The following is a 26,732-nucleotide window of genomic DNA, read 5'->3' as shown; positions in this document are numbered from 1 at the left end:
TAGTGCCCATCCATGCTCACTGTAGGGAGCCATCCTAAAATTAGGTTCTGGTTATGCTACTGGTAAGCCTGTAAATTAGCCCTGAAAATTGGTGCATGGCAGAGAGCTAGAAAAGTGCTTTTACTAAAGCTTAGCGAATGTTAAATGATAAGAAGCCCATTTTATACAAAAGTATTTAATTAAGAAAATAATTCATTAGTATTTGACCTCTTTGCAATGATGTGTATGCATGCTGGATATATTATGGAGTCTTATACGTGCAGTGAAATTTATTATGATTTATTTACTTCCTTTTTGAACGAATTCACTCAAGGCGGTGTACAGTAAGAATAAATCAAACATGAGCAATAGACAATTACAACAGTAAAAATATTCAGCTAACAATACAAAATATGGCATAGTACAATGGTTCCCAAACCTGGTCCTGGAGGCACCCCAGCTAGTCAGGTTTTCAAGATACCCACAATAAATATTCATGAGAGAAATTTGCATGCACTACCTCCACTGCATGCAGATCTCTCTCATGAATACTCATTGTGGGTATCCTGAAAACCTGACTGGTTAGGGTACCTCCAGGACCAGGTTTGGGAACCACTGGCATAGTATATTACTTGCTGCGGCTAAGAAAGCGAATAGAATGTTAGGTATTATTAGGAAAGGAATGGAAAACAAAAATGAGGATGTTATAATGCCTTTGTATCACTCCATGATGTGACCGCACCTCGAATATTGTGTTCAGTTCTGGTCACCATATCTCAAAAAAGGCATAGTGGAATTAGAAAAGGTGCAGAGAAGAGCAATGAAAATGATAAAGGGGATGGGGCGAGCTGTACAGACTGAAGAACAAGATGACGACTGAGAGAGGAGATGTGTTTTGGAGCTCCTGAACCCTCTTGAACAACGCAGGGGAAAAGTACTCCTTTTTTTATCTATTTTCGATGGGGAAAAGGAAAGGGAAAACCGGGATGAAAGCCTCTTCTAACCTCAGTGGAAGTCCCGCTCTCTTCGGCAGATGACTCTCGAGGGCTTCAGAGTCCAAACACTGGGAGCGCAAGCACCTGCTTTGATTGGATCCCCTGTTTTACACGAGGATTACAGCATTGAGGTGGCTTCGTTAAGCCCGCCTCTTCACACAGCTCCTCCACGACCAGGAAGCAGAATGGCGTCGGCAGCAGAACAGTCGAGCAATTCCCCTGAAGTGGGAATTTTCACTCAGACAGAGGAGGCCCTGCCGGCTCCTCAACCCCAGAAGTGGTAACAACATTCGGGAAAGCGAGGGCCGATAACTCTACGCTTTCCCCTACTGTAGGAGCTGCTTTCATGGGTCTCGGAGAAAAACAAAGACCAACGATGGTAACTCTAGAAGTCCTGTGGGATGCTATTCAGGGCCTGAATACATCATTACTCCAGGTAAAGACTTTATTTAAAGAAGAAATCGCTGAGTTAAATCAGTCTCAACAATTTCTGTCTGGGAGAGTTCAAACGCAAGAAGAAAAATCTGAATTGCAGGGTGGTGAAATAAAAAAATTACAAAGTTCTACAGGAACAATTATTCATGAGAGAGATATTCTGGTTAGGAAACTGGAATACCTAGATAATCAAATGAGGAGAAATAATTTAATTTTCCTAAATCATCTTTGATCCCTGCATATTGACATGTTGAAAAAATATTTTAATGAAGTACTGGGAGTTCCAAAGGAAGGCTTTCCACCCATTGTAAAAGCTCAATATATATCCGGAATTAAAACCTTACCAACGGAACCTCAGTCTGAATTAAATCTAACAGAATTTTTGGAAAGTTCTTTAGAAGTAATAACTGAAAGAACAACTCTTCTTGTTTCCTTTGCATTTGAAACAGACAGAAATAATATATTTCGATTATACTTCAGACAATTTCTAGGAACCAAGATACAAATATTTCCTGACCTTAATAAGGATACACAAAAAAGAAGATGTGAATTCATGGGATTGAAACCAAGAATTCTCGCCCTGGGTGGAACGTTTCTATTAAAATTTGTGTGTAGGTGTTTAGTATCCTTAAATTTGATTAACTATGTATTTTTTGATCCAAAGAAAATGCAGGAATTTATATTAGTTAAAGAAATGCCTGGTGGTCTTGCTCTGAATGCTCCAACAGGTTAACAATGCTGATAATCGTTAGTAGGTGTTATCTGCCCCCCCCCCCCCCCCATATCTGATTGTTTTGTGCTTTAATTCCTTAAATATTATTTCCTTGTATCTTTTCTTTCCAATGTGGACAAATTTAGAAGTTTAATTTCCTCACCTTGTTTAAAGGGCTAATACTATTTCACTAAATTCAATGGTATCTATATTTCAATGCATTTATGTAATGTGAATGTAAACAATGAAACTCATAAATAAAAAATTTTTAAAAAAGGGGGGGGGATTGGACGACTTCCCTATGAGGAAAGGCTAAATCGGCTAGGGCTCTTCAGCTTGGAGAAAAGGTGGCTGAGGGGAGATATGATAGAGGTCTATAAAATAATGAGTGGAGTTGAACGGGTAGATGTGAAGCGTCTGTTTATGCTTTCCAAAAATACTAGGACTAGGGGGCATGCGACGAAGCTACAATGTAGTAAATTTAAAACGAATCGGAGAGAATTTTTTCCAGGAGTCAGAGTGTAGGGCTGTGCCTTGGCTTACTTCAGAGTGTGGACATGGTTCCACTGAGCTGGGGCAGGCACAGACTCATTCAGCCAGTTCTGAGTATGGTGAAGAGTCTGAGTGGGACTATTCATTGGACTTAGAGGAGGACCCATGCTACTTTTCGGAGGAGGAGGACTCTTATAGGACACCTTCTGAACCCTTTCCACCTCGAGATGTAAATCTCCACCAGAGGGTCTCTCTTTCATTGGTTTTGTTAGGGAAATGGCTTCTGCCTTCCCATTTAAGTTAGAGACTGAGGAAGTGTCTGGGGCAGAAATCTGTCTTAGACTAAAAGTCTTCCGCAGATTCTCTGCCACAGGAGTAGGCCTCAGAGCTTCAGCATTCGGTCAGTAAGCAGCTGGAGTGTTGGAAGTATCTGGTCAGGTGTGTATACAATTCTTTTGATATAGCATCTAGACTGTCTGCCATGGGTGTGGGGATACGCAGACCTTCATGGCTGCATCTCTCTGACCTGGAACCAGCGGTTCAGGAGAGGTTGGCGGACGTTCCTTGCCGAGGTGACAACCTGTTTGTAGATAAAGTAGAGGAGGTCATGGACCTTATCAAGGAACATATAGATATCATCCAAAGTCTGTCTCAGGAGCCTCCAACTGCAGCCTCCTCTTCTAGGAGGTTTTCGAGTGGGCCTAGGCAGCAACCCTACTACTCTCAGAAGTGTAGGTTTTCACTACCATCTCGCTTTGCCCAGGACCCCCAGGCCCAGCGTGCTAACCCTTACCATTCTTATACAAACGGATAACCAGGTTGCAATGTTCTATGTTACTGCCCCTTGTGTCAGAAAGCAGTGGGAATGTGGCAATGGGCCTTCCTTCATGGAATGGTACTTTGAGCTCTAACCACATACCTACCAGGAAAGGTCAACTGTTTGGCGGACAGACTGAGCAGGGTTTTGCAGCCACACAAGTGATCTCGCAACATGGGTGTAGCCCATAAGATCTTCTGAGCGTGAGGCACCTCCTCAGTGGATCTTTTTGACATTCATCTCAAAAACAAAGTCCACCAGTTCTGTTCCAGGCTTGGATCACAAGGCATGCTAGCATTGGGTGGCTTTCTCCTACATTAGAGGAAGGGACTTCTGTATGCATATTCTCTAATTCCTATCATAGAGAAGACTTTGCTGAAACCAGCAAGACCAGGGGACTATGATCCTAATCATGCCTTACTGGCTGAGGCAGATATGGTTTCCTCTTCTTCTGGAGTTGTCCTCCGAAGAGCCATGGACATTGTAATATTTTCCAACCCTCATCACACAGAATGTTGAGAGCATAGAATTTGAATCCTTGCATTTGCTGGAGGGAGTTTCCCACATTTTGCTGGCTTCCAGGAAAGATGCCACTAAGATGTGTTACTCATTTAAGTGGAGGAGGTTTGCCATCTGGTGTGAGGGCAAGGCCTTAGATCCCCTCACCTGCCATGCACAAAAACTGCTTGAATACCTCCTTCGCCTTTCTGAGTCTGGTTTGAAAACCAACTCTATAAGGAGTCATCTAAGTGCAATCGGTGCATATCATCACCATGTAGGAGGTTAGCCCATCTCTTTACAGCCTGTAGTTGTTCATGAGAGATTTGTTACTGACAAAACCCCTTGTCAGACCTCCAACTGTGTCATGGAATTTCAACATTGTTCTCCCCCAACTGATGAAAGCTTCTTTTGAGCTATTTGATTCCTGTCATCTGAAGTATTTGACCTGGAAAGTTGTATTTTTGGTGGTAGTTACTTTAGCTTGCAGACTCAGTGAGCTTCAAGCCCTAGTTGCTGATCCACCTTACACTAAGTTTCATGTTCTGTGCATGCACCCTAAGTGGAGGGGCATAATCGAAAGGGGCACCCAAGTTTTCCTGAGGACATTCTCGCAGGACATCCCGGCGAAGGGGCGGGGAAATTGCTCCCAGGTGCATAGCTCCCTTACCTTGTGTACTGAGCCCCCCCAAAACCCACTCCCCTCAACTGTACACCACTACCATAGCCCTTATGGGTGAAAGGGGGCACCTACATGTGGGTACAGTGGGTTTGTGGTGGGTTTTGAAGGGTTCACATTTACCACCACAATGGGCCTGGGTCCGCCTGGCTGAAGTGCACTGCACCCACTAAAACTGCTCCAGGAACCTGCATACTGCTGTCATGGAGCTGGGTATGATATTTGAGGCTGGCATAGAGGCTGGAAAAAATATTTTAAAAAATTGTTTTGAGGGTGGGAGGGGGTTAGTGACCACTGGGGGAGTAAGGGGAGGTCATCCCCGTCATCTGGTCATTTAGGGCACATTTTTGTGGCTTGGTCGTAAGAAATAAAGGACCAGGTAAAGTCATCCAAGTGTTCGTCAGGGACGCCCTTCTTTTTTCCATTATCGGTCGAGGACGCCTATGTGTTAGGCACGCCCCAGTCCCGCCTTCGCTACGCCTCCAACATGCCCCCGTGAACTTTGGTTGTCCCCGTGACAGAAAGCAGTTGAGGACGCCCAAAATCAGCTTTCGATTATGCCGATTTGGGCAACCCTGTGAGAAGGATGCCCATCTTGCGATTTGTGTTGAAAGATGGGCGCCCTTCTCTTTTGAAAATAAGCCTGATAATGTCAGAGCCATGGCTACAACGGTAGCCTCCATAGAAGAGATTTGCAATGCAGCAACATGGTCATCTGTCCACACATTTACATCTCAAAACTGCTTTGAGTAGGATACCTGATGTGATAGCCAGTTCAGGCAGGCAGACCTGAAGAATTTGTTCAATGTCTAGAATCCAGCTCCCCCTCACCCCCCAGTTTTGTTTAGTTCTAGGCTGCACCTTCACAGCTAGTATGTACATAGTTTCTGACTATCAGACTAATTGAATTCCAGGCCTTTATGTTTCATGTCCCTATTTTCCTAGCATTGTTGTTTTTGGAGAACTTGGTAGCTGGGAATTCCCAGCTGTGAGAATATGAAGGCCTGCTTGTCCTCAGAGAAAGCAAAGTTACTTACCTGTAGCAGGTGCTCTCAGAGGACAGCAGGCCAAGTATTCTCACACACTCTTCCACCTCTCCTTGGAGCTATATTATTTAGCTATCGTATATGACTGAGGGACTCACAATCGCATGGTGGGCTGGAAGGCACCAGTGCGAGTACAGCCGTTGGGAAGGACTTCAGCGCACGCACGGTTGGATGCTACTAGAAAGTTCTCAGTCTCACTTGTCAGCATCCGCACCGGGCTCCATCGGATGTCATCACCCAGGTGTGAGAATACTTAGCCTGCTGTTCTCAGAGAAGACCTGCTACAGGTGGGTAACTAACTTTGCTTTTCAGTGGAATCTCGATCAAGCTACAAAAGGGATTACAGCTGCTATAAAATACAGCAGCAAGGTTGATATTTGGGCTGTTTAGGTTTCAATCAGCTTGTCCCTTGTTGAAAACTGCATTGACTACTGATCAAGTTACAAGTTAACTTTAAAATAGCTTGTCTTGTATTCAAATCGCTTTATGGTTTAAATTCAGTAGAACTTATTCATTTGCTTCATATTCACACTTTTTGCTCAAATTCTTATTTCTCAACAACTTTAAAATTAAGTTATCTTCCATAAAGAACGTAAAATCAAAGTTAATATTAGGTCACTCCTTTTCTTATCAAGTAACAAAGATCTGGAATGATTTCCCAATTCAGGTTAGGCAAATTTGTGACTATGCTCTTTTTTTGGAAAGTTTTGAAGACATATCTACTTATACAATGTTTTACTTTAATATTTATCTTTGTAATGTATTTTTCCCTTAGGCATTGTAAATTTAATATTGTAATTCGCCTTGAATCCTGGTGGAAATAAGGCAGACTATAAATGACATTATAAAATAGAATAGAGCCCTGGTGGGATACTGGCTCTGTAACTTGATGATGTCCTCTTTTGGAACTTGTATGCATAGACGGTAAAAAGTGCAGGTTTTGGGGGGGGGGGGGGGTTAGGAAGGGAGGGAAAGGTAAAGGGAGAGAAAACACAATGCCTGTAGGATGACCAGCAGCACTTTGTTGTAATTACCCTATCTCATCTTGAAGTATCAGTGAACCCGGGTTAATCTTTTTCGTCCATAAATAGATCACATATAGAAAGGAAGAGAGTTATCAGAGGCCTGGCGCTCGGTAGCTCTGGGTCATGGCGACGGCCAAAGGCACTGACTATAAGGGTGAACTACCTGGTCCACATTATGTCTAGAAGTTAAACAGGCAGATGGAATCAACTTGTGTTGGGGGGGGGGGGTGGCATGGGAGAGGAGAGGGAATGTTAAAACATTGATGATGAGACTACTAACAAGAAAGTACTCTACTTGTTTTGTTTCAATATATATTGTGATTGTTAATTGATACTTGCATTATATCATCAATAAAAACTCTTGAATCATAAAATAGAATAGATTCCTAGTAAGCTCATGAGGGATTTGGAAGAACAAGCCTATGATCATTCAGTGACTGAAAATGTTGAACAGGAACATATTGAATTGTTAATACAGCAAGGTAGTCTAGTATATAAGTGTAGAGAGCTTTATGTGTAAGTAAGAATTTTAAATTGAATTCTATGTTCAACTGGGAACCGATGCAGTTTAGAAAGAACTGGAGAAACGTGATTATGACTATTTCAGCCAGTACGATGACAATCTGAATTCACACAGAATCTCATAAGCCGGATCTCAAAATATCTTAGAAGACATTACTTCTGAAACTTGCAAACAGTCACTTTGGGGGCCAGATGTGAAAACTCTGGTAGTTTTTTTTTTTTTTTTAAATTTTGAGGTCTGATCTTCGTTATAGCTTCCAGTGGAGAAACGAGAAGAGATAATCTAATACCTTTGCAGTTTGCATAATCCAGTTATGGTGGGATAAAATGAGGAACAAAGAGAGCTCTTAAAACTTAAATAGCTACATGATTAACAGAATTAATAGAGGAAGAATAAAAACAAATCTGATTTTAAAAAAGGATATTTGCTTAAGGTTATAAGCCTAGCTCCTAAAGTTGTACTTCAGTCCCAAACCAGTATATCATCTATATGAAGTTAGGCTATCTGCTGTAATAATGAGGAGTCCTTGCAAGCTCATATTTTATGCTGGTATTTTCTTGACATGTAGGGGTTGTTTTATAAAGATTCTTCTTGTGTACAGCCTGTTTTGTACACAGAGAATGTCTTCCACATACAAACCTAAAAGTTATATGCATCAAAGCATTCCAGAGGTCGTAATTAGGTGAAATGGGGGCAAAGTTACAATGTACTTTATACAATGTATATTTACACCAGATTTGCAGCAGGTATGTGTGTGCATCAGGTTTGTGCATTCCTGGGGCTGGTACTGGATGCATACTTTATAAAGGTACAGAGGTGCCTTTGTTGCTGCCTTAAAATAGGCACTGCCTTTTTGGACTTCTCAAAGATATAAAGTGTGGACCAAAATATAGCATGCCTTTTTTTTTCAGTCTCGTGTAAGATGTTTATCGGAAGCAAAATACACCTATTCAAAAATAAACCTGGTGGATCTGGCAGGTTCAGAGAGGTTGAAGAAGACTAGGGTAAGTAGGTGATAGTTCTCGTACTACTAAGCAGATCTGCTTTCATTGATCAGCATTTCTTTTACCCTTTTGGTTTAGTAAATTTGAAAACAGTTTTTCATTTTAAGTATTAAAAAATATATATATTTTCAGATATGGAACAGATAAGAAGCATTTTCTTGTCCCTCTAGGAGCATTACCTACATTATGTAAATTCTGCCATTCTTTCTGTTACTTCACTTACATTGTGAACAAAAATATTCCTCTATCTATCATGCAAGCTTTAAAAATTTGGTTAATTATTTACAATTGTGTTCCTTACTTGACTAGAATTGAAACTGAACTTCAGTTTTTTGGCACTAGTTGCAAAGTCAGTATTAATTATGCATTTATTATTATTTTTATTTATTTACAGTAGCTCCTCCTTTCCCAAAATATGCCCAAAGCACAGTAACAAGAAATATATAGGACCTGATATTTAAAAAGTAGTTATATGTTTGGCACAATGCTAAACATATAACTGCTTTTTAAAAGAAATGTGGTGCATTATACTCATTGAGGATAATTTCATAAACCAGTTTTGCAGGAAAAATGCTGATTTACTGTGTAAATGGGTTTTTATAAAATATCAACCAACATGATGGTACATACTTTGCTGGTGGGGATGTTCAAAGGCGGAGTTTACAAGTGTGCACGGAAATTATAAAATGCACTAATCCATTTACCTACTTGCATAATCCAGATGCAGATACATATAGGTAAGTACAGTTTTATGAAGACATATAGATGCCTATGGGGCTCATTTTCAAAGCACTTAGACATACAAAGTTCCATAGGTTACTATGAGGAGCATTTTTGATATGATGTCTGTCGGACTTTGGATGTTTTGCGCTAAACATCCCAAATCCGAATAGGAAATATAGCCATTTTCAAAATAGCAAAACATCCATCTATTTTTCAGAAATGGCCACATGCAAGATGTTTGCATGCTTTGTGCATTTATCTTTTTGGGCCATTATTGAGAAAAAAAACATCCAAGTGAAAAACGTAGAAAATCAAGCCATTGGATGTAGGAGGAGCCAGCATTCGTAGTACACTGGCCACTCAGACATCCCAGGAGAGCAGTGGAGCACCCTAGGGGGCACTGCAGTGGACTTCATACAAAAGCTCCCAGGTACACATCTCACTGTTACCTTTTATACTGTATGCCGAGCTCTCTAAAACCCACCAAAAACCTACTGTACTCAACTGTACACCACTGCAGTAGCCCTTATGAGTGAAGGGGTCAACTATATGTGGGTACAGTATGTTTTGGGGGAGTGTGGATGGGCTTATGCTTTGCACCACAAGTGTAACAGGTAGAGTGGGATATAGGCCTGGGTCCTCCTCTCTATAGGGGTACTCCACTGACCACTATACTACTCCAGGGACCTGCTTTCTGCTGTAATAGACCTGGCTACAACATGTGAAGCTGGTAAGTCATACTTTAATCACATCTTTGGGGAGGTGGGGGGGGGGGGGTAAGGGGGATCATCTCTGATTCCCTCCAGTGATCATGTGGTCATTTAGGGCACCTTTTTGTGGCTTATTTGTTCTAAAAACAGATTAAACCAAAACATTGAGGTTTCAGCCGTAGACATTTTTGTTTTGTTCTATTACGGCTATAAAACATCCAAGTGTTAGAAACACCCTAAACCCACCCCCAACATGCCCCCTTGTGATTTGGATGCACTGCAGATGAATTGCATTGTTAAACGTCTGCAAAATAGGTTTCAGAAATATCGATTTGAATATTTTGAGTTCAAAAATATTTATTGTGAAATGAGAAAAAAAATTTGACCAAATGCTGCTTTATGACACTTTCTGGATGTTTTTCTTTTTTGAAAATGAGCCCCTATGTAACTTTGTAAGCCTAAGTGCTTTGAAAATACGCCTGTATATGTCCTTATAAAATAGTGCCTAAGCAGGTTCCTACTTGTCTTCTTATATCAGGTGCCCTGTTTATAAAATTAAAGTAAATATTTCTGCCATAAAAACTGCAACTAAGTTGCTCATATTTCATGTAGACTAATAATATAACTCAAAAAAGAACTTATCTTCAGTTGTCCAGTATATGTTACTGGATATTGAAGATATGTACTTTTTTAGTTATATTATTGGTCTACATGAAACATGCGCAACTTAGTTGCAATTTTTATAGAAGTCTTTTGCCCACTGATGAGTTTGAGCCATATTTGTTTATAAAGTGAATGGTGGCCATTACTGAGGTCTTTTTCCTCCATTTTTTAAACTTACCATACAGTGGTGGAAATAAGTATTTGATCCCTTGCTGATTTTGTAAGTTTGCCCACTGACAAAGACATGAGCAGCCATAATTGAAGGGTAGGTTATTGGTAACAGTGAGAGATAGCACATCACAAATTAAATCCGGAAAATCACATTGTGGAAAGTATATGAATTTATTTGCATTCTGCAGAGGGAAATAAGTATTTAATCCCTCTGGCAAACAAGACCTAATACTTGGTGGCAAAACCCTTGTTGGCAAGCACAGCGGTCAGACGTCTTCTGTAGTTGATGATGAGGTTTGCACACATGTCAGGAGGAATTTTGGTCCACTCCTCTTTGCAGATCATCTCTAAATCATTAAGAGTTCTGGGCTGTCGCTTGGCAACTCGCAGCTTCAGCTCCCTCCATAAGTTTTCAATGGGATTAAGGTCTGGTGACTAGCTAGGCCACTCCATGACCCTAATGTGCTTCTTCCTGAGCCACTCCTTTGTTGCCTTGGCTGTATGTTTTGGGTCATTGTCGTGCTGGAAGACCCAGCCACGACCCATTTTTAAGGCCCTGGCGGAGGGAAGGAGGTTGTCACGCAGAATTGTACGGTACATGGCCCCATCCATTCTCCCATTGATGCGGTGAAGTAGTCCTGTGCCCTTAGCAGAGAAACACCCCCAAAACATAACATTTCCACCTCCATGCTTGACAGTGGGGACGGTGTTCTTTGGGTCATAGGCAGCATTTCTCTTCCTCCAAACACGGCGAGTTGAGTTCATGCCAAAGAGCTCAATTTTTGTCTCATCTGACCACAGCACCTTCTCCCAATCACTCTTGGCATCATCCAGGTGTTCACTGGCAAACTTCAGACGGGCCGTCACATGTGCCTTCCGGAGCAGGGGGACCTTGCGGGCACTGCAGGATTGCAATCCGTTATGTCGTAATGTGTTACCAATGGTTTTCGTGGTGACAGTGGTCCCAGCTGCCTTGAGATCATTGACAAGTTCCCCCCTTGTAGTTGTAGGCTGATTTCTAACCTTCCTCATGATCAAGGATACCCCACGAGGTGAGATTTTGCGTGGAGCCCCAGATCTTTGTCGATTGACAGTCATTTTGTACTTCTTCCATTTTCTTACTATGGCACCAACAGTTGTCTCCTTCTCGCCCAGCGTCTTACTGATGGTTTTGTAGCCCATTCCAGCCTTGTGCAGGTGTATGATCTTGTCCCTGACATCCTTAGACAGCTCCTTGCTCTTGGCCATTTTGTAGAGGTTAGAGTCTGACTGATTCACTGAGTCTGTGGACAGGTGTCTTTCATACAGGTGACCATTGCCGACAGCTGTCTGTCATGCAGGTAACGAGTTGATTTGGAGCATCTACCTGGTCTGTAGGGGCCAGATCTCTTACTGGTTGGTGGGGGATCAAATACTTATTTCCCTCTGCAGAATGCAAATAAATTCATATACTTTCCACAATGTGATTTTCCGGATTTAATTTGTGATGTGCTATCTCTCACTGTTACCAATAACCTACCCTTCAATTATGGGCTGCTCATGTCTTTGTCAGTGGGCAAACTTACAAAATCAGCAAGGGATCAAATACTTATTTCCACCACTGTATATACTCAAATATAAATCTGAGTGTAAACCGAAATAACAGTTTTTGTTCTGCCAGCCCTGATGATGACCACTTCTTCCTCCCCAACCCCCCTCCCCGCAGTTACCAGCATTTCCTCCACACCACCCCCTACTCCTCATAGCTGCCAGCATTTCTTTCTCCAACCCCCACCTGCCTCGGTTACTGACATTGCTGCATTTCCTACCTCTGACTGACCCTGCCAAAGAAAGCTGAGCACTGGGATGGTGCAGGGCTTGAGTCAAGGTCTGCCGGCTCCCACCTTCTCCGAGACTCTCAGAGAGGATGAAAACTAGCAGGCCTTGAGCATTTGTTGATGTTCTGTACCCTACAGCAGCCCAGCACACAGCTTTCTTTGTCAGTTATCTGCTGGAGGTAGGAACTACAGCAATGTTGGTAACCATGAGGGGAGGTGAAGGAAGAAATGCTGGCAACCGCTGTGGGAGGGGGAGGTGGAGGAAAACTTCTGCTGGGGGAGTGAAGAGAGACTCAAATGTAAACCGAGAGTCACATTTTTGGGCCATTTATTTTTTACAAATCACTACAATATCTCTCACCAATCAGATCCACAGTACATCATTACACAACTGAATGTAAAACAAAGAGGAAAAAGCCTCAGTCAACCCCTGCTAGTTCATAACGTCATAGCAATAAGGGGTTACAGTGTCTATCATAGGCATAAAAAAACCTCTGTGTAATTTATTAGTACAAAAAACATGAAAATGCTCACTGCAGATCACTCTCAAAAATAACAGTACTTAGGAATCTTCTAACCACCGCAATAGTCTGAGGTGGCCAGCGGTTTCGTTCTCTGCTTCAGGGACTTGCGGCAATTAGTAAGCAGGAGCATTTCAAGAGTAAATTGAGCGCCCTGATTTTTTGAAATGTTTGCTCCTGCTTACCAATTGCCACAAGTCCCAGAAGCAGAGAACGAAACGCTGACCACCTCAGACTATTGTGGTAGTTAGAAGATTTCTAAGCTAAGTACTGTTATTTTTGAGAGTGATTTGCAGTGAGCATTTTCATGTTTTTTGTATTAATAAATTATACAAAGAGGTTTTTTATGCCTATGATAGACACTGTAACCCCTTATTGCTATGTTATGGGCTAGCAGGGGTCGACTGAGGCTTTTTCCTCTTTGTTTTACATTCAATTGTGCAATGATGTACTGCTGATTTGGTGAGAGATATTGTTGTGATTGTGGATTTGATAAGTACTCCACCACCTTACTTATTGTTGTAATAAGTGGAAACCATTTATTTTTTACCAAAGAAATCTCGGTTATATTCAAATATATACGGTATATAGAAGCCAATATTGACTCTTATTTTTTTGTATGGCAGAAGTCATTAGTTGTCTTTAGTGTTTCTAAATCACTTCCATATCTCTGGTTTTGGTTTGTACAGTTATAAAATTACCCTCATAATGCTGAACATGCCTGTGTGTACGCCCCCATGCAGATGCATGCAGAGACACGTGCTCCCTTCTAGATTAGCTTTAGGGCAAGTGGATGTATTAAGTGGCAGTTAAAGTACCATTCATGCCTACATGTAGTGCCTGACTGCTGATGTAAATTTATAAACATTTCCCTTATTACTTATCCCCTGTATTCTAAAAGCTCACTAAAATTTGTGCGACACATTTTGGGCGCAATCCTGAGATGTGCGTGCAATATAATTATTTAACAAGCCAATTAACATCAATTATTGATATTCATTGGCAATTATTTGGATTTATTGTCACCCCCCACCCCCATCTGTCATATCCTCAACCTCTCTCTCTCCACTGCAACTGTCCCTGACACCTTCAAGCATGCGGTAGTCACACCACTCCTCAAAAAACCATCACTTGGCCCTACCTGTCCCTCCAACTACTGCCCCATTTCCCTCCTACCCTTCCTAACATAGTAACATAGTAGATGACGGCAGAAAAAGACCTGCACGGTCCATCCAGTCTGCCCAACAAGATAACTCATATTTGCTGCTTTTTGTGTATACCCTACTTTGATTTGTACCTATGCTCTTCAGGGCACAGACCGTAAAAGTCTGCCCAGCCCTATCCCCGCCTCCCAACCACCAGCCCCGCCTCCCGATCTTGACTAAGCTCCTGAGGATCCATTCCTTCGGCACAGGATTCCTTTATGCTTATCCCACGCACGTTTGAATTCCGTTACCGTTTTCATTTCCACCACCTCCCGCGGGAGGGCATTCCAAGCATCCACTACTCTCTCCGTGAAAAAATACTTCCTGACATTTTTCTTGAGTCTGCCCCCCTTCAATCTCATTTCATGTCCTCTCGTTCTACCACCTTCCCATCTCCGGAAAAGATTCGTTTGCGGATTAATACCTTTCAAATATTTGAACGTCTGTATCATATCACCCCTGTTTCTCCTTTCCTCCAGAGTATACATGTTTAGTTCAGCAAGTCTCTCCTCATACGTCTTGTAACGCAAATCCCATACCATTCTCGTAGCTTTTCTTTGCACCGCTTCAATTCTTTTTACATCCTTAACAAGATACGGCTTCCAAAACTGAACACAATACTCCAGGTGGGGCCTCACCAACGACTTATACAGGGGCATCAACACCCCCTTTCTTCTGCTGGTCACACCTCTCTTTATACAGCCTAACAACCTTCTAGCTACTGCCACCGCCTTGTCACACTGTTTCGTCGCCTTCAAATCCTCAGATACTATCACCCCAAGATCCCTCTTTCCGCCCGTACCTATCAGAGTCTCCCCGCCTAACACATACGTCTCCCGTGGATTTCTACTTCCTAAGTGCATCACTTTGCATTTCTTCGCATTGAATTTTAATTGCCAAACCTTAGACCATTCTTTTAGCTTCCGTATGTCCTTTTTCATGTTTTCCACTCCCTCCGGGGTGTCCACTCTGTTACAGATCTTAGTATCATCCGCAAATAGGCAAACTTTACCTTCTAACCCTTCGGCAATGTCACTCACAAATATATTGAACAGAATCGGCCCCAGCACCGATCCTTGAGGCACTCCACTACTTACCTTTCGCTCCTCCGAGCGAATTCCATTCACCACCACCCTCTGGCGTCTGTCCGTCAACCAGTTCCTAATCCAGTTCACCACTTCGGGTCCTATCTTCAGCCCCTCCAGTTTATTTAAGAGCCTCCTGTGGGGAACCGTGTCAAAAGCTTTGCTGAAATCTAAGTAGATTACGTCCATAGCTCGTCCCTGAATCAGTTCTCCTGTCACCCAATCAAAGAACTCAATGAGGTTCGTTTGGCACGATTTCCCTTTGGTAAATCCATGCTGTCTCGGATCTTGCAACTTATTGGCTTCCAGGAAATTCACTATCCTTTCCTTCAGCATTGCTTCCATTACTTTTCCAATAACCAAAGTGAGGCTTTCCGGCCTGTAGTTTCCAGCTTTTCTTTGCACCGCTTCAATTCTTTTTACATCCTTAACAAGATACGGCTTCCAAAACTGAACACAATACTCCAGGTGGGGCCTCACCAACGACTTATACAGGGGCATCAACACATTCTCCTGTCACCCAATCAAAGAACTCAATGAGGTTCGTTTGGCACGATTTCCCTTTGGTAAATCCATGCTGTCTCGGATCTTGCAACTTATTGGCTTCCAGGAAATTCACTATCCTTTCCTTCAGCATCGCTTCCATTACTTTTCCAATAACCAAAGTGAGGCTTACCGGCCTGTAGTTTCCAGCTTCTTCCCTATCACCACTTTTGTGAAGTGGGACCACATCCGCCGATCTCCAATCCCTCGGAACCTCTCCCGTCTCCAGGGATTTATTCCTCTCCAAGATACTTGAACGCGCCATTCACAGCCGTTGCCTTGATTTTCTCTCCTCTCATGCCATCCTCGATCCGCTTCAATCCGGCTTTCGCCCTCTACATTTGACAGAAACGGCACTATCTAAAGTCTGCAATGACCTGTTCCTTGCCAAATCCAAAGGTCACTACTCCATCCTCATCCTCCTCGACCTATCTGCCGCTTTTGACACTGTCAATCACAATTTACTTCTTGCCACATTGTTCTCATTTGGATTCCAGGGCTCTGTCCTCTCCTGGTTCTCCTCTTATCTCTCCCACCGTACCTTCAGAGTACATTCTCATGGCTCTTCCTCCACCCCCATCCCGCTCTCTGTTGGAGTTCCTCAGGGATCTGTCCTTGGACCCCTTCTTCTTTCAATCTATGCCTCTTCCCTGGGCTCCCTGATCTCATCTCATGGTTTCCAATATCATCTTTATGCTGATGACACCCAGCTTTATCTCTCCACACCAGACGTCACTGCGGAAACCCAGGCCAAAGTATCAGCCTGCTTATCCGACATTGCTGTCTGGATGTCCCAACCGCCACCTGAAACTCAACGTGGCCAAGACCAAGCTTATTGTCTTCCCACCCAAACCCACTTCTCCTCTCCCTTCACTCTCTATCTCAGTTGATAACACCCTCATCGTCCCCGTCTCATCTGCCCACAACCTCGGAGTCATCTTCGACTCCTCCCTCTCCTCTGCGCATATCCAGCAGATAGCCAAGACCTGTCGCTTCTTCCTCTATAACATTAGCAAAATTCGCCCTTTCCTCTCTGAGCACACCACCCAAACTCTCGTCCACTCTCTCATTACCTCTTGCCTTGACTACTGCAACCTACTCCTCGCTGGCCTCCCACTTTGCCACCTATCCCCCCTACATAGGGTTACCATATGGCTCCAGAAAAAGGAGGACGGATTGAGCCAGCCGGGTTTTACTTCCATTGCTTTCCATTGAAAGCAATGGAAGTAAAACCCGGCTGGCTCAATTACTTCCATTGAATGCACTCGATCTGCAGCCCCTCCTTACCTCTCTACCCTCATCTCCCCTTACGTTCCTACCCATAACCTCCGCTCTCAAGACAAATCCCTCCTTTCAGTACCCTTCTCCACCACTGCCAGCTCCAGGCTCCGCCCTTTCTGCCTCGCCTCACCCCATGCTTGGAATAAACTCCCTGAGCTCATACGCCAGGCCCCCTCCCTGCCCATCTTCAAATCCTTGCTCAAAGCCCACCTCTTCAATGTCGCCTTCGGCACCTAACCACTACACCTCTATTCAGGAAATCTAGACTGCCCCAACTTGACATTTCATCGTTTAGATTGTAAGCTCCTTTGAGCAGGGACTGTCCTTTTTATTAAACTGTACAGCGCTGCGTAACCCTAGTAGCGCTCTAGAAATGTTAAGTAGTAGTAGTAGTTATTTGGATTTAAGCATACTTCTGCCTGCATGCTGTTCTATAACGTTGCGTGCAGGCAGTTTATGTACTTCTCCCAGATTTCTCCAAATCTTTTTTTTTAAACACAGCAACATGAACTGCTTTTACTACTCGCTCTGGCAATGAGCTTCAGAGCTTAACTATACAATGAGTGAAAAAATATTTTCTCCTAATTGTTTTAGATGTGCTACTATGTAACTTCATGTAGTGTCTCCCAGTTTTTGTACTTTTTGAAAGAGTAAACAATTGTAATGTCTCTTCTCCGAGGACAAGCAGGCTGCTTGTTCTCACTGATGGGTGACGTCCACGGCAGCCCCTCCAATCGGAAACTTCACTAGCAAAGTCCTTTGCTAGCCCTCGCGCGCCCGCGCACCGCGCATGCGCGGCCGTCTTCCCGCCCGAAACCGGCTCGAGCCGGCCAGTCTTCTTTTGTCCGCACTCGGTACGGTCGTGTTTTCGCCGTGTCGAGCCCCGGAAAGTCGACCTCGCGCGTCCAATTTATTTTGAGCGTGTTTTTTTCCTTCGGGAAAGTTTTCTCTTTGTCGGGAAGTGCTCCGGAAACCCCCCGCCGGGTTTCGTGTAAATCCTCCCCGTACTTCCAGCTTTTTGCCCCGGTAAGTTTTCTTTCGTCGTCGGGGTAGGCCTCTTTTTGGCCTCGGTCGAGATTTTTCTCCCTCTAAATTTTGGTGCTTCAAATTTCGCCATTTCGGCTTTTGATTTCGCCGGCGTGATTTTTCCGCCCATGACATCGAAGCCTTCCAGCGGCTTCAAGAAGTGCACCCAGTGCGCCCGGGTTATCTCGCTCACTGATCGACACTCGTCGTGTCTTCAGTGTCTGGGGGCCGAGCACCGCCCTCAGAACTGCAGTCTGTGTTCCCTGCTTCAAAGGCGGACTCAGGTAGCGAGACTAGCCCAGTGGAACGTGTTGTTCTCGGGCTCTTCGTCGGCATCGGCACCGGGATCTTCGAGTGCATCGACGTCGTCAGCGTCCAGACCATCTTCCTCGGCCGCCCCTGCATCGAGTGCATCGAGGCATCGGGCCTCTGCATCGGCGCCGAGACATCGGATAGCTGCATCGACGTCGGTGGTACCAGGACCTCGTCTGCTGATGTCGTCGGACGGTGGTGCATCGGGTGGAGTGCAGGTGAGGGCTGTCCATTCCCCTGCTGGTGGCGGTGAGCCCTCGGGTGGGTCTCCGCCTACCCTGAGGGCTCCTGCGGTACAGCCCCCCCGAGATCGACCTTCTTCAGTCTCGGCCCCGAGGAAGCGATGGATGGATTCGACGTCCTCCTCGTCGGTGCCGGGGAGCTCCGGTGACATGCTTCGGAAGAAATCGAAGAAGCATCGACACCGGTCTCCTCCCCGTGTCGGCACCGAGAGCTCTGGGTCGCCGAGGGATTCGGCACCCAGCAGGCATCGGCACCGAGAGGACCGCTCACCCTCTGTTCAAGAGGTGTCGATGCGCTCCGCTCTGGACAGCCCGGAACAGCCTCCACGCCCGGAACAGGTACTGACGTCGACGCCTGCATCGACCTCTCAGCCTTTCTCTGCAGCCACTCTAAACGAGAGCCTCCGGGCCGTTCTCCCAGAGATTCTGGGAGAGCTGTTGCGCCCTACCCCTCCGGTACCGGCGGTGCTTGCGCCTCCGGTACCGTCGAGCGTGGCGCCGGCTGGCCCATCGCCCAGGTTGAGGTCCCCGACGTCGGTACCGCGTGCGGTGCCGACCGCGGCCACCTCCCAGGAAGGCTCCCCGACCACGTCGGCGGAGGGAGCTTCGCCGATGCGGGCAAGGGAGTCTACCTCTCGACGCCCCCATCGTGGACGGGGTTCCACGGAGTCGAGCAGGGCGAGGTTGCAGACACAGGTCCGGGAACTCGTGTCTGACACCGAGGGTGAGGCCTCGTGGGAGGAAGAGGAAGATCCCAGATATTTCTCTGACGAGGAGTCTGAGGGTCTTCCGTCTGATCCCACTCCCTCTCCTGAGAGACAGCTTTCTCCTCCCGAGAGTCTGTCTTTCGCTTCCTTTGTCCGGGAGATGTCTACGGCCATCCCCTTCCCGGTGGTTGTGGAGGACGAGCCCAGGGCTGAAATGTTTGAGCTCCTGGACTATCCTTCTCCACCTAAGGAAGCGTCCACTGTTCCCTTGCACCATGTCCTGAAGAAGACATTGCTTGCGAACTGGACCAAGCCATTAACTAATCCCCACATTCCCAAGAAGATCGAGTCCCAGTACCGGATCCATGGGGACCCAGAGCTGATGCGCACTCAGTTGCCTCATGACTCTGGAGTTGTGGATTTGGCCCTAAAGAAGGCTAAGAGTTCTAGGGAACATGCTTCGGCGCCCCCGGGCAAGGACGCTAGAACCTTAGACTCCTTTGGGAGGAAGGCCTACCATTCCTCTATGCTCGTGTCCAAGATCCAGTCCTACCAGCTCTACACGAGCATACACATGCGGAACAATGTGCGGCAGTTGGCGGGCTTGGTTGATGCTCTTCCCCCTGAGCAAGCCAAGCCTTTTCAGGAGGTGGTCAGGCAGCTGAAGGCGTGCAGAAAATTCCTGGCCAGAGGAGTTTATGACACTTTTGATGTTGCGTCCAGGGCCGCTGCTCAAGGTGTGGTGATGCGCAGGCTCTCATGGCTGCGTGCCGCCGACCTGGAGAATAGAATCCAGCAGCGGATTGCGGACTCGCCTTGCCGTGCGGATAACATTTTTGGCGAAAAAGTCGAACAGGTGGTAGAGTCTCTCCACCAGCGGGACACCGCATTCGACAAGTTCGCCCGCCGGCAGCCTTCAGCTTCTACCTCTACAGGTAGACGATTTTTCGGGGGAAGGAAGACTGTTCCCTATACTTCTGGCAAGCGTAGGTACAATCCTCCTTCCCGACAGCCTGCGGCCCAGGCTAAGCCCCAGCGCGCTCGCTCTCGTCAGCAGCGTGCGACTCAGCAAGGCCCCGCGGCTCCCCAGCAAAAGCAAGGGGCGAGCTTTTGACTGGCTCCAGCAGAGCATAGCCGACATCCAAGTGTCAGTGCCGGGCGACCTGCCTGTCGGAGGGAGGTTGAAAGCTTTTCACCAAAGGTGGCCTCTCATAACCTCCGATCAGTGGGTTCTCCAAATAGTCCGGCAAGGATACACCCTCAATTTGGCCTCAAAACCTCCAAATTGTCCTCTGGGAGCTCAGTCCTACAGCTTCCAGCACAAGCAGGTACTTGCAGAGGAACTCTCCGCCCTTCTCAGCGCCAATGCGGTCGAGCCCGTGCCATCCGGGCAAGAAGGGCTGGGATTCTATTCCAGGTACTTCCTTGTGGAAAAGAAAACAGGGGGGATGCGTCCCATCCTAGACCTAAGGGACCTGAACAAATATCTCGTAAAAGAAAAGTTCAGGATGCTTTCCCTGGGCACCCTTCTCCCCATGATTCAGCAAAACGATTGGCTATGCTCTCTGGACTTGAAGGATGCCTACACACACATCCCGATACTGCCAGCTCACAGACAGTATCTGCGATTTCAGCTGGGCACACGCCACTTCCAGTACTGTGTGCTACCCTTTGGGCTCGCCTCCGCGCCCAGGGTGTTCACAAAGTGCCTAGCTGTGGTAGCAGCGGCGCTTCGCAGGCTGGGGGTGCACGTGTTCCCATATCTCGACGATTGGCTGGTGAAGAACATATCCGAGGCAGGAGCCCTGCAGTCCATGCAGATGACTATTCGCCTCCTGGAGCTACTGGGGTTTGTGATAAATTACCCAAAGTCCCATCTTCTCCCAGTGCAGAAACTCGAATTCATCGGAGCCCTGCTGGATTCTCGGACGGCTCGCGCCTATCTCCCAGAGACGAGAGCCAACAACTTGTTGTCCCTCGTCTCGCGGGTGCGAGCGTCCCAGCAGATCACAGCTCGGCAGATGTTGAGATTGCTGGGCCACATGGCCTCCACAGTTCATGTGACTCCCATGGCCCGCCTTCACATGAGATCTGCTCAATGGACCCTAGCCTCCCAGTGGTATCAGGCCGCTGGGGGTCTAGAGGACGTGATCCACCTGTCCACGAGTTTTCTCGAATCCCTGTTTTGGTGGACGATTTGCTCCAATTTGACTCTGGGACGTCCCTTCCAAATTCCTCAGCCACAAAAAGTGCTGACCACGGATGCGTCTCTCCTGGGATGGGGAGCTCATGTCGATGGGCTTCACACCCAAGGAAGTTGGTCCCTCCAAGAACGCGATCTACAGATCAATCTTCTGGAGTTGCGAGCGATCTGGAACGCTCTGAAGGCTTTCAGAGATCGGCTGTCCCACCAAATTATCCAAATTCAGACAGACAATCAGGTTGCCATGTTCTATGTCAACAAGCAGGGGGGCACCGGATCTCGCCCCCTGTGTCAGGAAGCCGTCAGCATGTGGCTCTGGGCTCGCCGTCAGGGCATGGTGCTCCAAGCCACATATCTGGCAGGCGTAAACAACAGTCTGGCCGACAGGTTGAGCAGGATTATGCAACCTCACGAGTGGTCGCTCAATTCCCGTGTGGTGCGACAGATCTTCCAGGCGTGGGGCACCCCCCTGGTGGATCTCTTCGCATCTCAAGTGAACCACAAGGTCCCTCAGTTCTGTTCCAGGCTTCAGGCCCACGGCAGACTGGCGTCGGATGCCTTCCTCCTGGATTGGGGGGAAGGTCTGCTGTATGCTTATCCTCCCATACCTCTGGTGGGGAAGACTTTGTTGAAACTCAAGCAAGACCGAGGCACCATGATTCTGATTGCTCCCTTTTGGCCGCGTCAGATCTGGTTCCCTCTTCTTCTGGAGTTATCCTCCGAAGAACCGTGGAGATTGGAGTGTTTTCCGACCCTCATCACGCAGGACGACGGGGCTCTTCTGCATCCCAACCTCCAGTCCCTGGCTCTCACGGCCTGGATGTTGAGGGCGTAGACTTTGCCTCTTTGGGTCTGCCAGAGGGTGTCTCCCGCATCTTGCTTGCTTCCAGGAAAGACTCCACTAAGAGAAGTTACTTCTTTCATTGGAGGAGGTTTGCCGTCTGGTGTGACAGCAAGGCCCTAGATCCTCGCTCTTGTCCTACACAGACCCTGCTTGAATACCTTCTGCACTTGTCTGAGTCTGGTCTCAAGACCAACTCCGTAAGGGTTCACCTTAGTGCAATCAGTGCATACCATTACCAAGTGGAAGGTAAGCCGATCTCAGGACAGCCTTTAGTTGTTCGCTTCATGAGAGGTTTGCTTTTGTCAAAGCCCCCTGTCAAGCCTCCTACAGTGTCATGGGATCTCAATGTCGTTCTCACCCAGCTGATGAAACCTCCTTTTGAGCCACTGAATTCCTGCCATCCGAAGTACTTGACCTGGAAGGTCATTTTCTTGGTGGCAGTTACTTCGGCTCGTAGAGTCAGCGAGCTTCAGGCCCTGGTAGCCCAGGCCCCTTACACCAAATTTCATCACAACAGAGTAGTCCTCCGCACTCACCCTAAGTTTCTGCCAAAGGTCGTGTCGGAGTTCCATCTGAACCAGTCAATTGTCTTGCCAACATTCTTTCCCCGTCCTCATTCCTGCCCTGCTGAACGTCAGCTGCACACATTGGACTGCAAGAGAGCATTGGCCTTCTACCTGGAGCGGACACAGCCCACCAGACAGTCCGCCCAATTGTTTGTTTCTTTTGACCCCAATAGGAGGGGAGTGGCTGTAGGGAAACGCACCATATCCAATTGGCTAGCAGATTGCATTTCCTTCACTTACGCCCAGGCGGGGCTGGCTCTTGAGGGTCATGTCACGGCTCATAATGTCAGAGCCATGGCTGCGTCGGTAGCCCACTTGAAGTCAGCCTCCATTGAAGAAATTTGCAAAGCTGCGACGTGGTCATCTGTCCACACATTCACATCTCATTACTGCCTGCAGCAGGATACCCGACGCGACAGTCGGTTCGGGCAGTCAGTTCTTCAGAACCTGTTTGGGCTTTAGGATCCAACTCCACCCCCCGAGGGCCCTGTTTGTTCTGTTCCAGGCTGCACTCTCAGTTAGTTGGTAAATTTTTTAGGTCAATCTCAGTTATGTCCTCGCCGTTGCGAGGTCCAATTGACCATGGTTGTTGTTTTGAGTGAGCCTGGGGGCTAGGGATACCCCATCAGTGAGAACAAGCAGCCTGCTTGTCCTCGGAGAAAGCGAATGCTACATACCTGTAGAAGGTATTCTCCGAGGACAGCAGGCTGATTGTTCTCACAAACCCGCCCGCCTCCCCTTTGGAGTTGTGTCTTCCCTTGAAGTGTATTGTCTTGCTACATACTGGACTGGCCGGCTCGAGCCGGTTTCGGGCGGGAAGACGGCCGCGCATGCGCGGTGCGCGCGGGCGCGCGAGGGCTAGCAAAGGACTTTGCTAGTGAAGTTTCCGATTGGAGGGGCTGCCGTGGACGTCACCCATCAGTGAGAACAATCAGCCTGCTGTCCTCGGAGAATACCTTCTACAGGTATGTAGCATTCGCTTTCCGTAGTTTCATTTGTGCCAGTGTTCATGAGGATTGAGAAATCAGGTTCTTATTTGCCATGTTGACCTTGAAACTGCAAGTTATCTTCTTTTTTGCAGTCAGAAGGACAGGTTCTGAAAGAAGCTTCCTACATCAACAGATCTCTGTCATTCCTGGAACAGACTATTTTGGCATTGACAGATCGCAAGCGGGATCACATTCCCTTCCGGCAATGCAAACTCACGTATGCACTTAAGGACTCCTTAGGTGAGGCAGCTAGAACCCATGCACGTAATTATAGCAAAAGCAGTTAGAAAGTCTTCAGAGTCTCATGAAAATTACCATATATATTTGAATATAAACCCGTCTGAATGTAAACTGAGGTAACATTTTTCCCCTAAAAAAAAGGGAGGAAAATGTTAACTCCCCCTCTCCCACAGTGTCTGGGAATTCCTCCCCTTCTCTTCCCATCTCTCACTCCCCCTTAGTGTCCCTTCGCCACCACTACACCCCCCCCCCAAAAAAAAAAAAAAACAAGCTCCCACTTCCTTCCCCCTCCTTCCTTCCCCCTGAACAGAGGAAGCCCCCCTCCGGACTCACCTATATGCTCCTCTGGGCCAGTCTTAGTTGTCTAGTGGAGAGTTGGGGCAGGACCAATCCCCACTCAGTCTTGCCCAGTCAAAATGGCTGCCATGACTTCCAGGGGCAGTATTGCAGGATTACCGCTGGAAGTTGCAGCAGCCATTTTGGGATTGGAGCCAGCACAGATAGGAGTGTTCTGCCTATGCTGGCTCCAATCTCAAAATGACTGCCACAATCTCCAGTGGCAATCTCACAAGACCACTGCTGGAAGTCATGTCAGACATTTTGACTGAGGAAGACGGCATGAGCAGAAGCGAGTAGGGATTGTTCTGAACCAATTCTCTAATAGACCACCAGGACTATACTGTAGGCTCAGGGGTGGGGCCAGGAGGAGGAGGATTCCTGTGTTCGAGGGGAGGGGAAGAGGGAGGGCAGAAGTGGAAGCTCTTTTGGTTTACGGAGGAGACACACCACGGGGAAGGGAGGGAGGAAAAAGGAGGGAGAGGGAAGGAATTCCTAGACATCATGGAGGAGGGGAGAAGGGAAGGATTGCCAGATAGAATGAGAGAAGGCTTGAATATAAACAGAGATGTGATTTTTGGTGTAGGGTTTTCTTTGGGGGGGGGGAGCAAAAACCCTCAGTTAATATTCAAGTATCAGAAAGGGGGTTGTTACTTTTTAAAAGTACTTCAGTAAAAAGTAAAAGTACTAGCTTCAAAAGTAGTGAAGTAAAAGTAGAAAGTCTTACCCCAAAAAATACTCAAGTAAAAGTAATAAAGTACAGCTGTTAAAACTACTTTGTTACTACAGAGTAAAAAGTATTCTTAACAAGTTGGAGCACAGAATCTAGTATGTTTACAAGTTAACTTCCAGGGGGTCACACCATAGGCATAGACTGGGGGGGCGAGGGGGGGGCAATGCCCCCCCAAACGACGACGAGGCGCCGCCGCGCCATTAGTTAAAAAAAAAACAAAAAACATGCAGGCACACGCTCCTCTCCGTCCGCTTGGCTTCCCTGCCCTCTCTGTCTGCGTCCCGCCTTCCTCTGACGTCAGAGGAAGGCGGGACGCAGACAGAGAGGGCAGGGAAGCCAAGCGGACGGATGAGGAGTGTGTCCGTCTACCCCTCTCTCTTCCTCCCTCCCTCCGGCGCAGGCAGCAGTCTTTTTCAGCGTTCCTGGCAGCGGTAGCGATGTACACGCTGCCTTCGGTTCTGCCCCAAAGCCTTCTCTTCAAGTTCCTGTTCCCGCATAGGTGGGAACAGGAACTTGAAGAGAAGGCTTCCGGGGCAGACCGAAAGCAGCGTGTACATCGCTACCGCTGCCAGGAACTCTGAAAAAGCTGAAGACTGTTTCCTGCGCCGGAGGGAGGGAGGAAGAGAGGGGGTAAACGGAGTCACGATCTTGGACCTCGCGGGGGGGGGTGGGGCAGTAGAAGGAAGATGGATGGAACTGGGAGGGGTGGGGAGCAGAGGGAAGGAGCAAGAGATGGATGGGACTGGGAGGGGTGGGGAGCAGAGGGATGGACCAGGAGATGGATGGGATTGGGAGAGGTCAGGCACAGCAGAGGGAAGGAGCAGAAGATGGATGGGACGGAGGGATGGTGAGCAGAGGGAAGGAGCAAGAGATGGATGGGACTGGGAGGGGTGGGGAGCAGAGGGAAGGAGCAAGAGATGGATGGGACTGGGAGGGTGGGGAGCAGAGGGAAGCCTACTGGAAAGAAGACACTGGGACCAAAGCGAATAGAAAAACTAAATGATCAGACAACAAAGGTAGATAAAAGTATTTTATTCATAATTTATTAATTGAAATGTGTCAGCTTTTTGAAATGTGCATCTGTGATATTTTGCCTGTAAATTTCAATTCCTTCCTCCATATTAGCATATCATTTGCATATGTATATATGCAAATGATATGCTAATATGCTCCGCCCATTCTTTGCCCCCCCAAATGAAACAGTCATACTACGCCTATGGGGTCACACAAGGTTCTTCCTAGAAAAAAAACAACACCCTGAACATTACAGTGGACAGAAGAACATTAAGACAGCTATTGGAAAACAAAACAAGCTGGATTATTACAGATCAGTCCTACACAGATACTTGATGCTAACAAAATAACCAGCCTTTTTCACACATAAACGGAGGTAGCCCCTCATGAAGTACAGAATAAGTAACCACAAACTAAAAATAGAGATATGTAGAAAAAAATTAAACTGAACCCCCAATAAGCCATACTCTGCATTGCAAAACCAGTGAAACAGAAACCGTAGATGTAAATTTCAAAAGCTTACATATTCTTATTGCTACATTAAAAATTAACAAATAAAACAAAAACAGAAAATAAGGTGATACCTTTTTATTGGA

At 46.6% G+C, this 26,732-nt stretch overlaps 1 protein-coding gene across 1 annotated transcript in view; it reads left to right on the top strand.

The window, feature by feature from the left end:
* KIF9 (kinesin family member 9) overlaps nt 1–26,732 on the top strand; it is a 275,713-nt gene that overhangs the window by 85,176 nt on the left and 163,805 nt on the right. Inside the window, exons 7-8 of the mRNA XM_030196974.1 lie at nt 8,113–8,205; nt 23,906–24,053. Of these exons, the coding sequence (XP_030052834.1) occupies nt 8,113–8,205; nt 23,906–24,053 (241 nt within the window). The remainder of the gene's footprint in view (nt 1–8,112; nt 8,206–23,905; nt 24,054–26,732) is intronic.

This window comes from Microcaecilia unicolor, chromosome 1 (genome assembly GCF_901765095.1).
Source record: "Microcaecilia unicolor chromosome 1, aMicUni1.1, whole genome shotgun sequence".
NCBI classification, from domain to species: Eukaryota; Metazoa; Chordata; class Amphibia; order Gymnophiona; family Siphonopidae; genus Microcaecilia; species Microcaecilia unicolor.
This window is presented reverse-complemented; position numbering and strand designations above follow the sequence as displayed.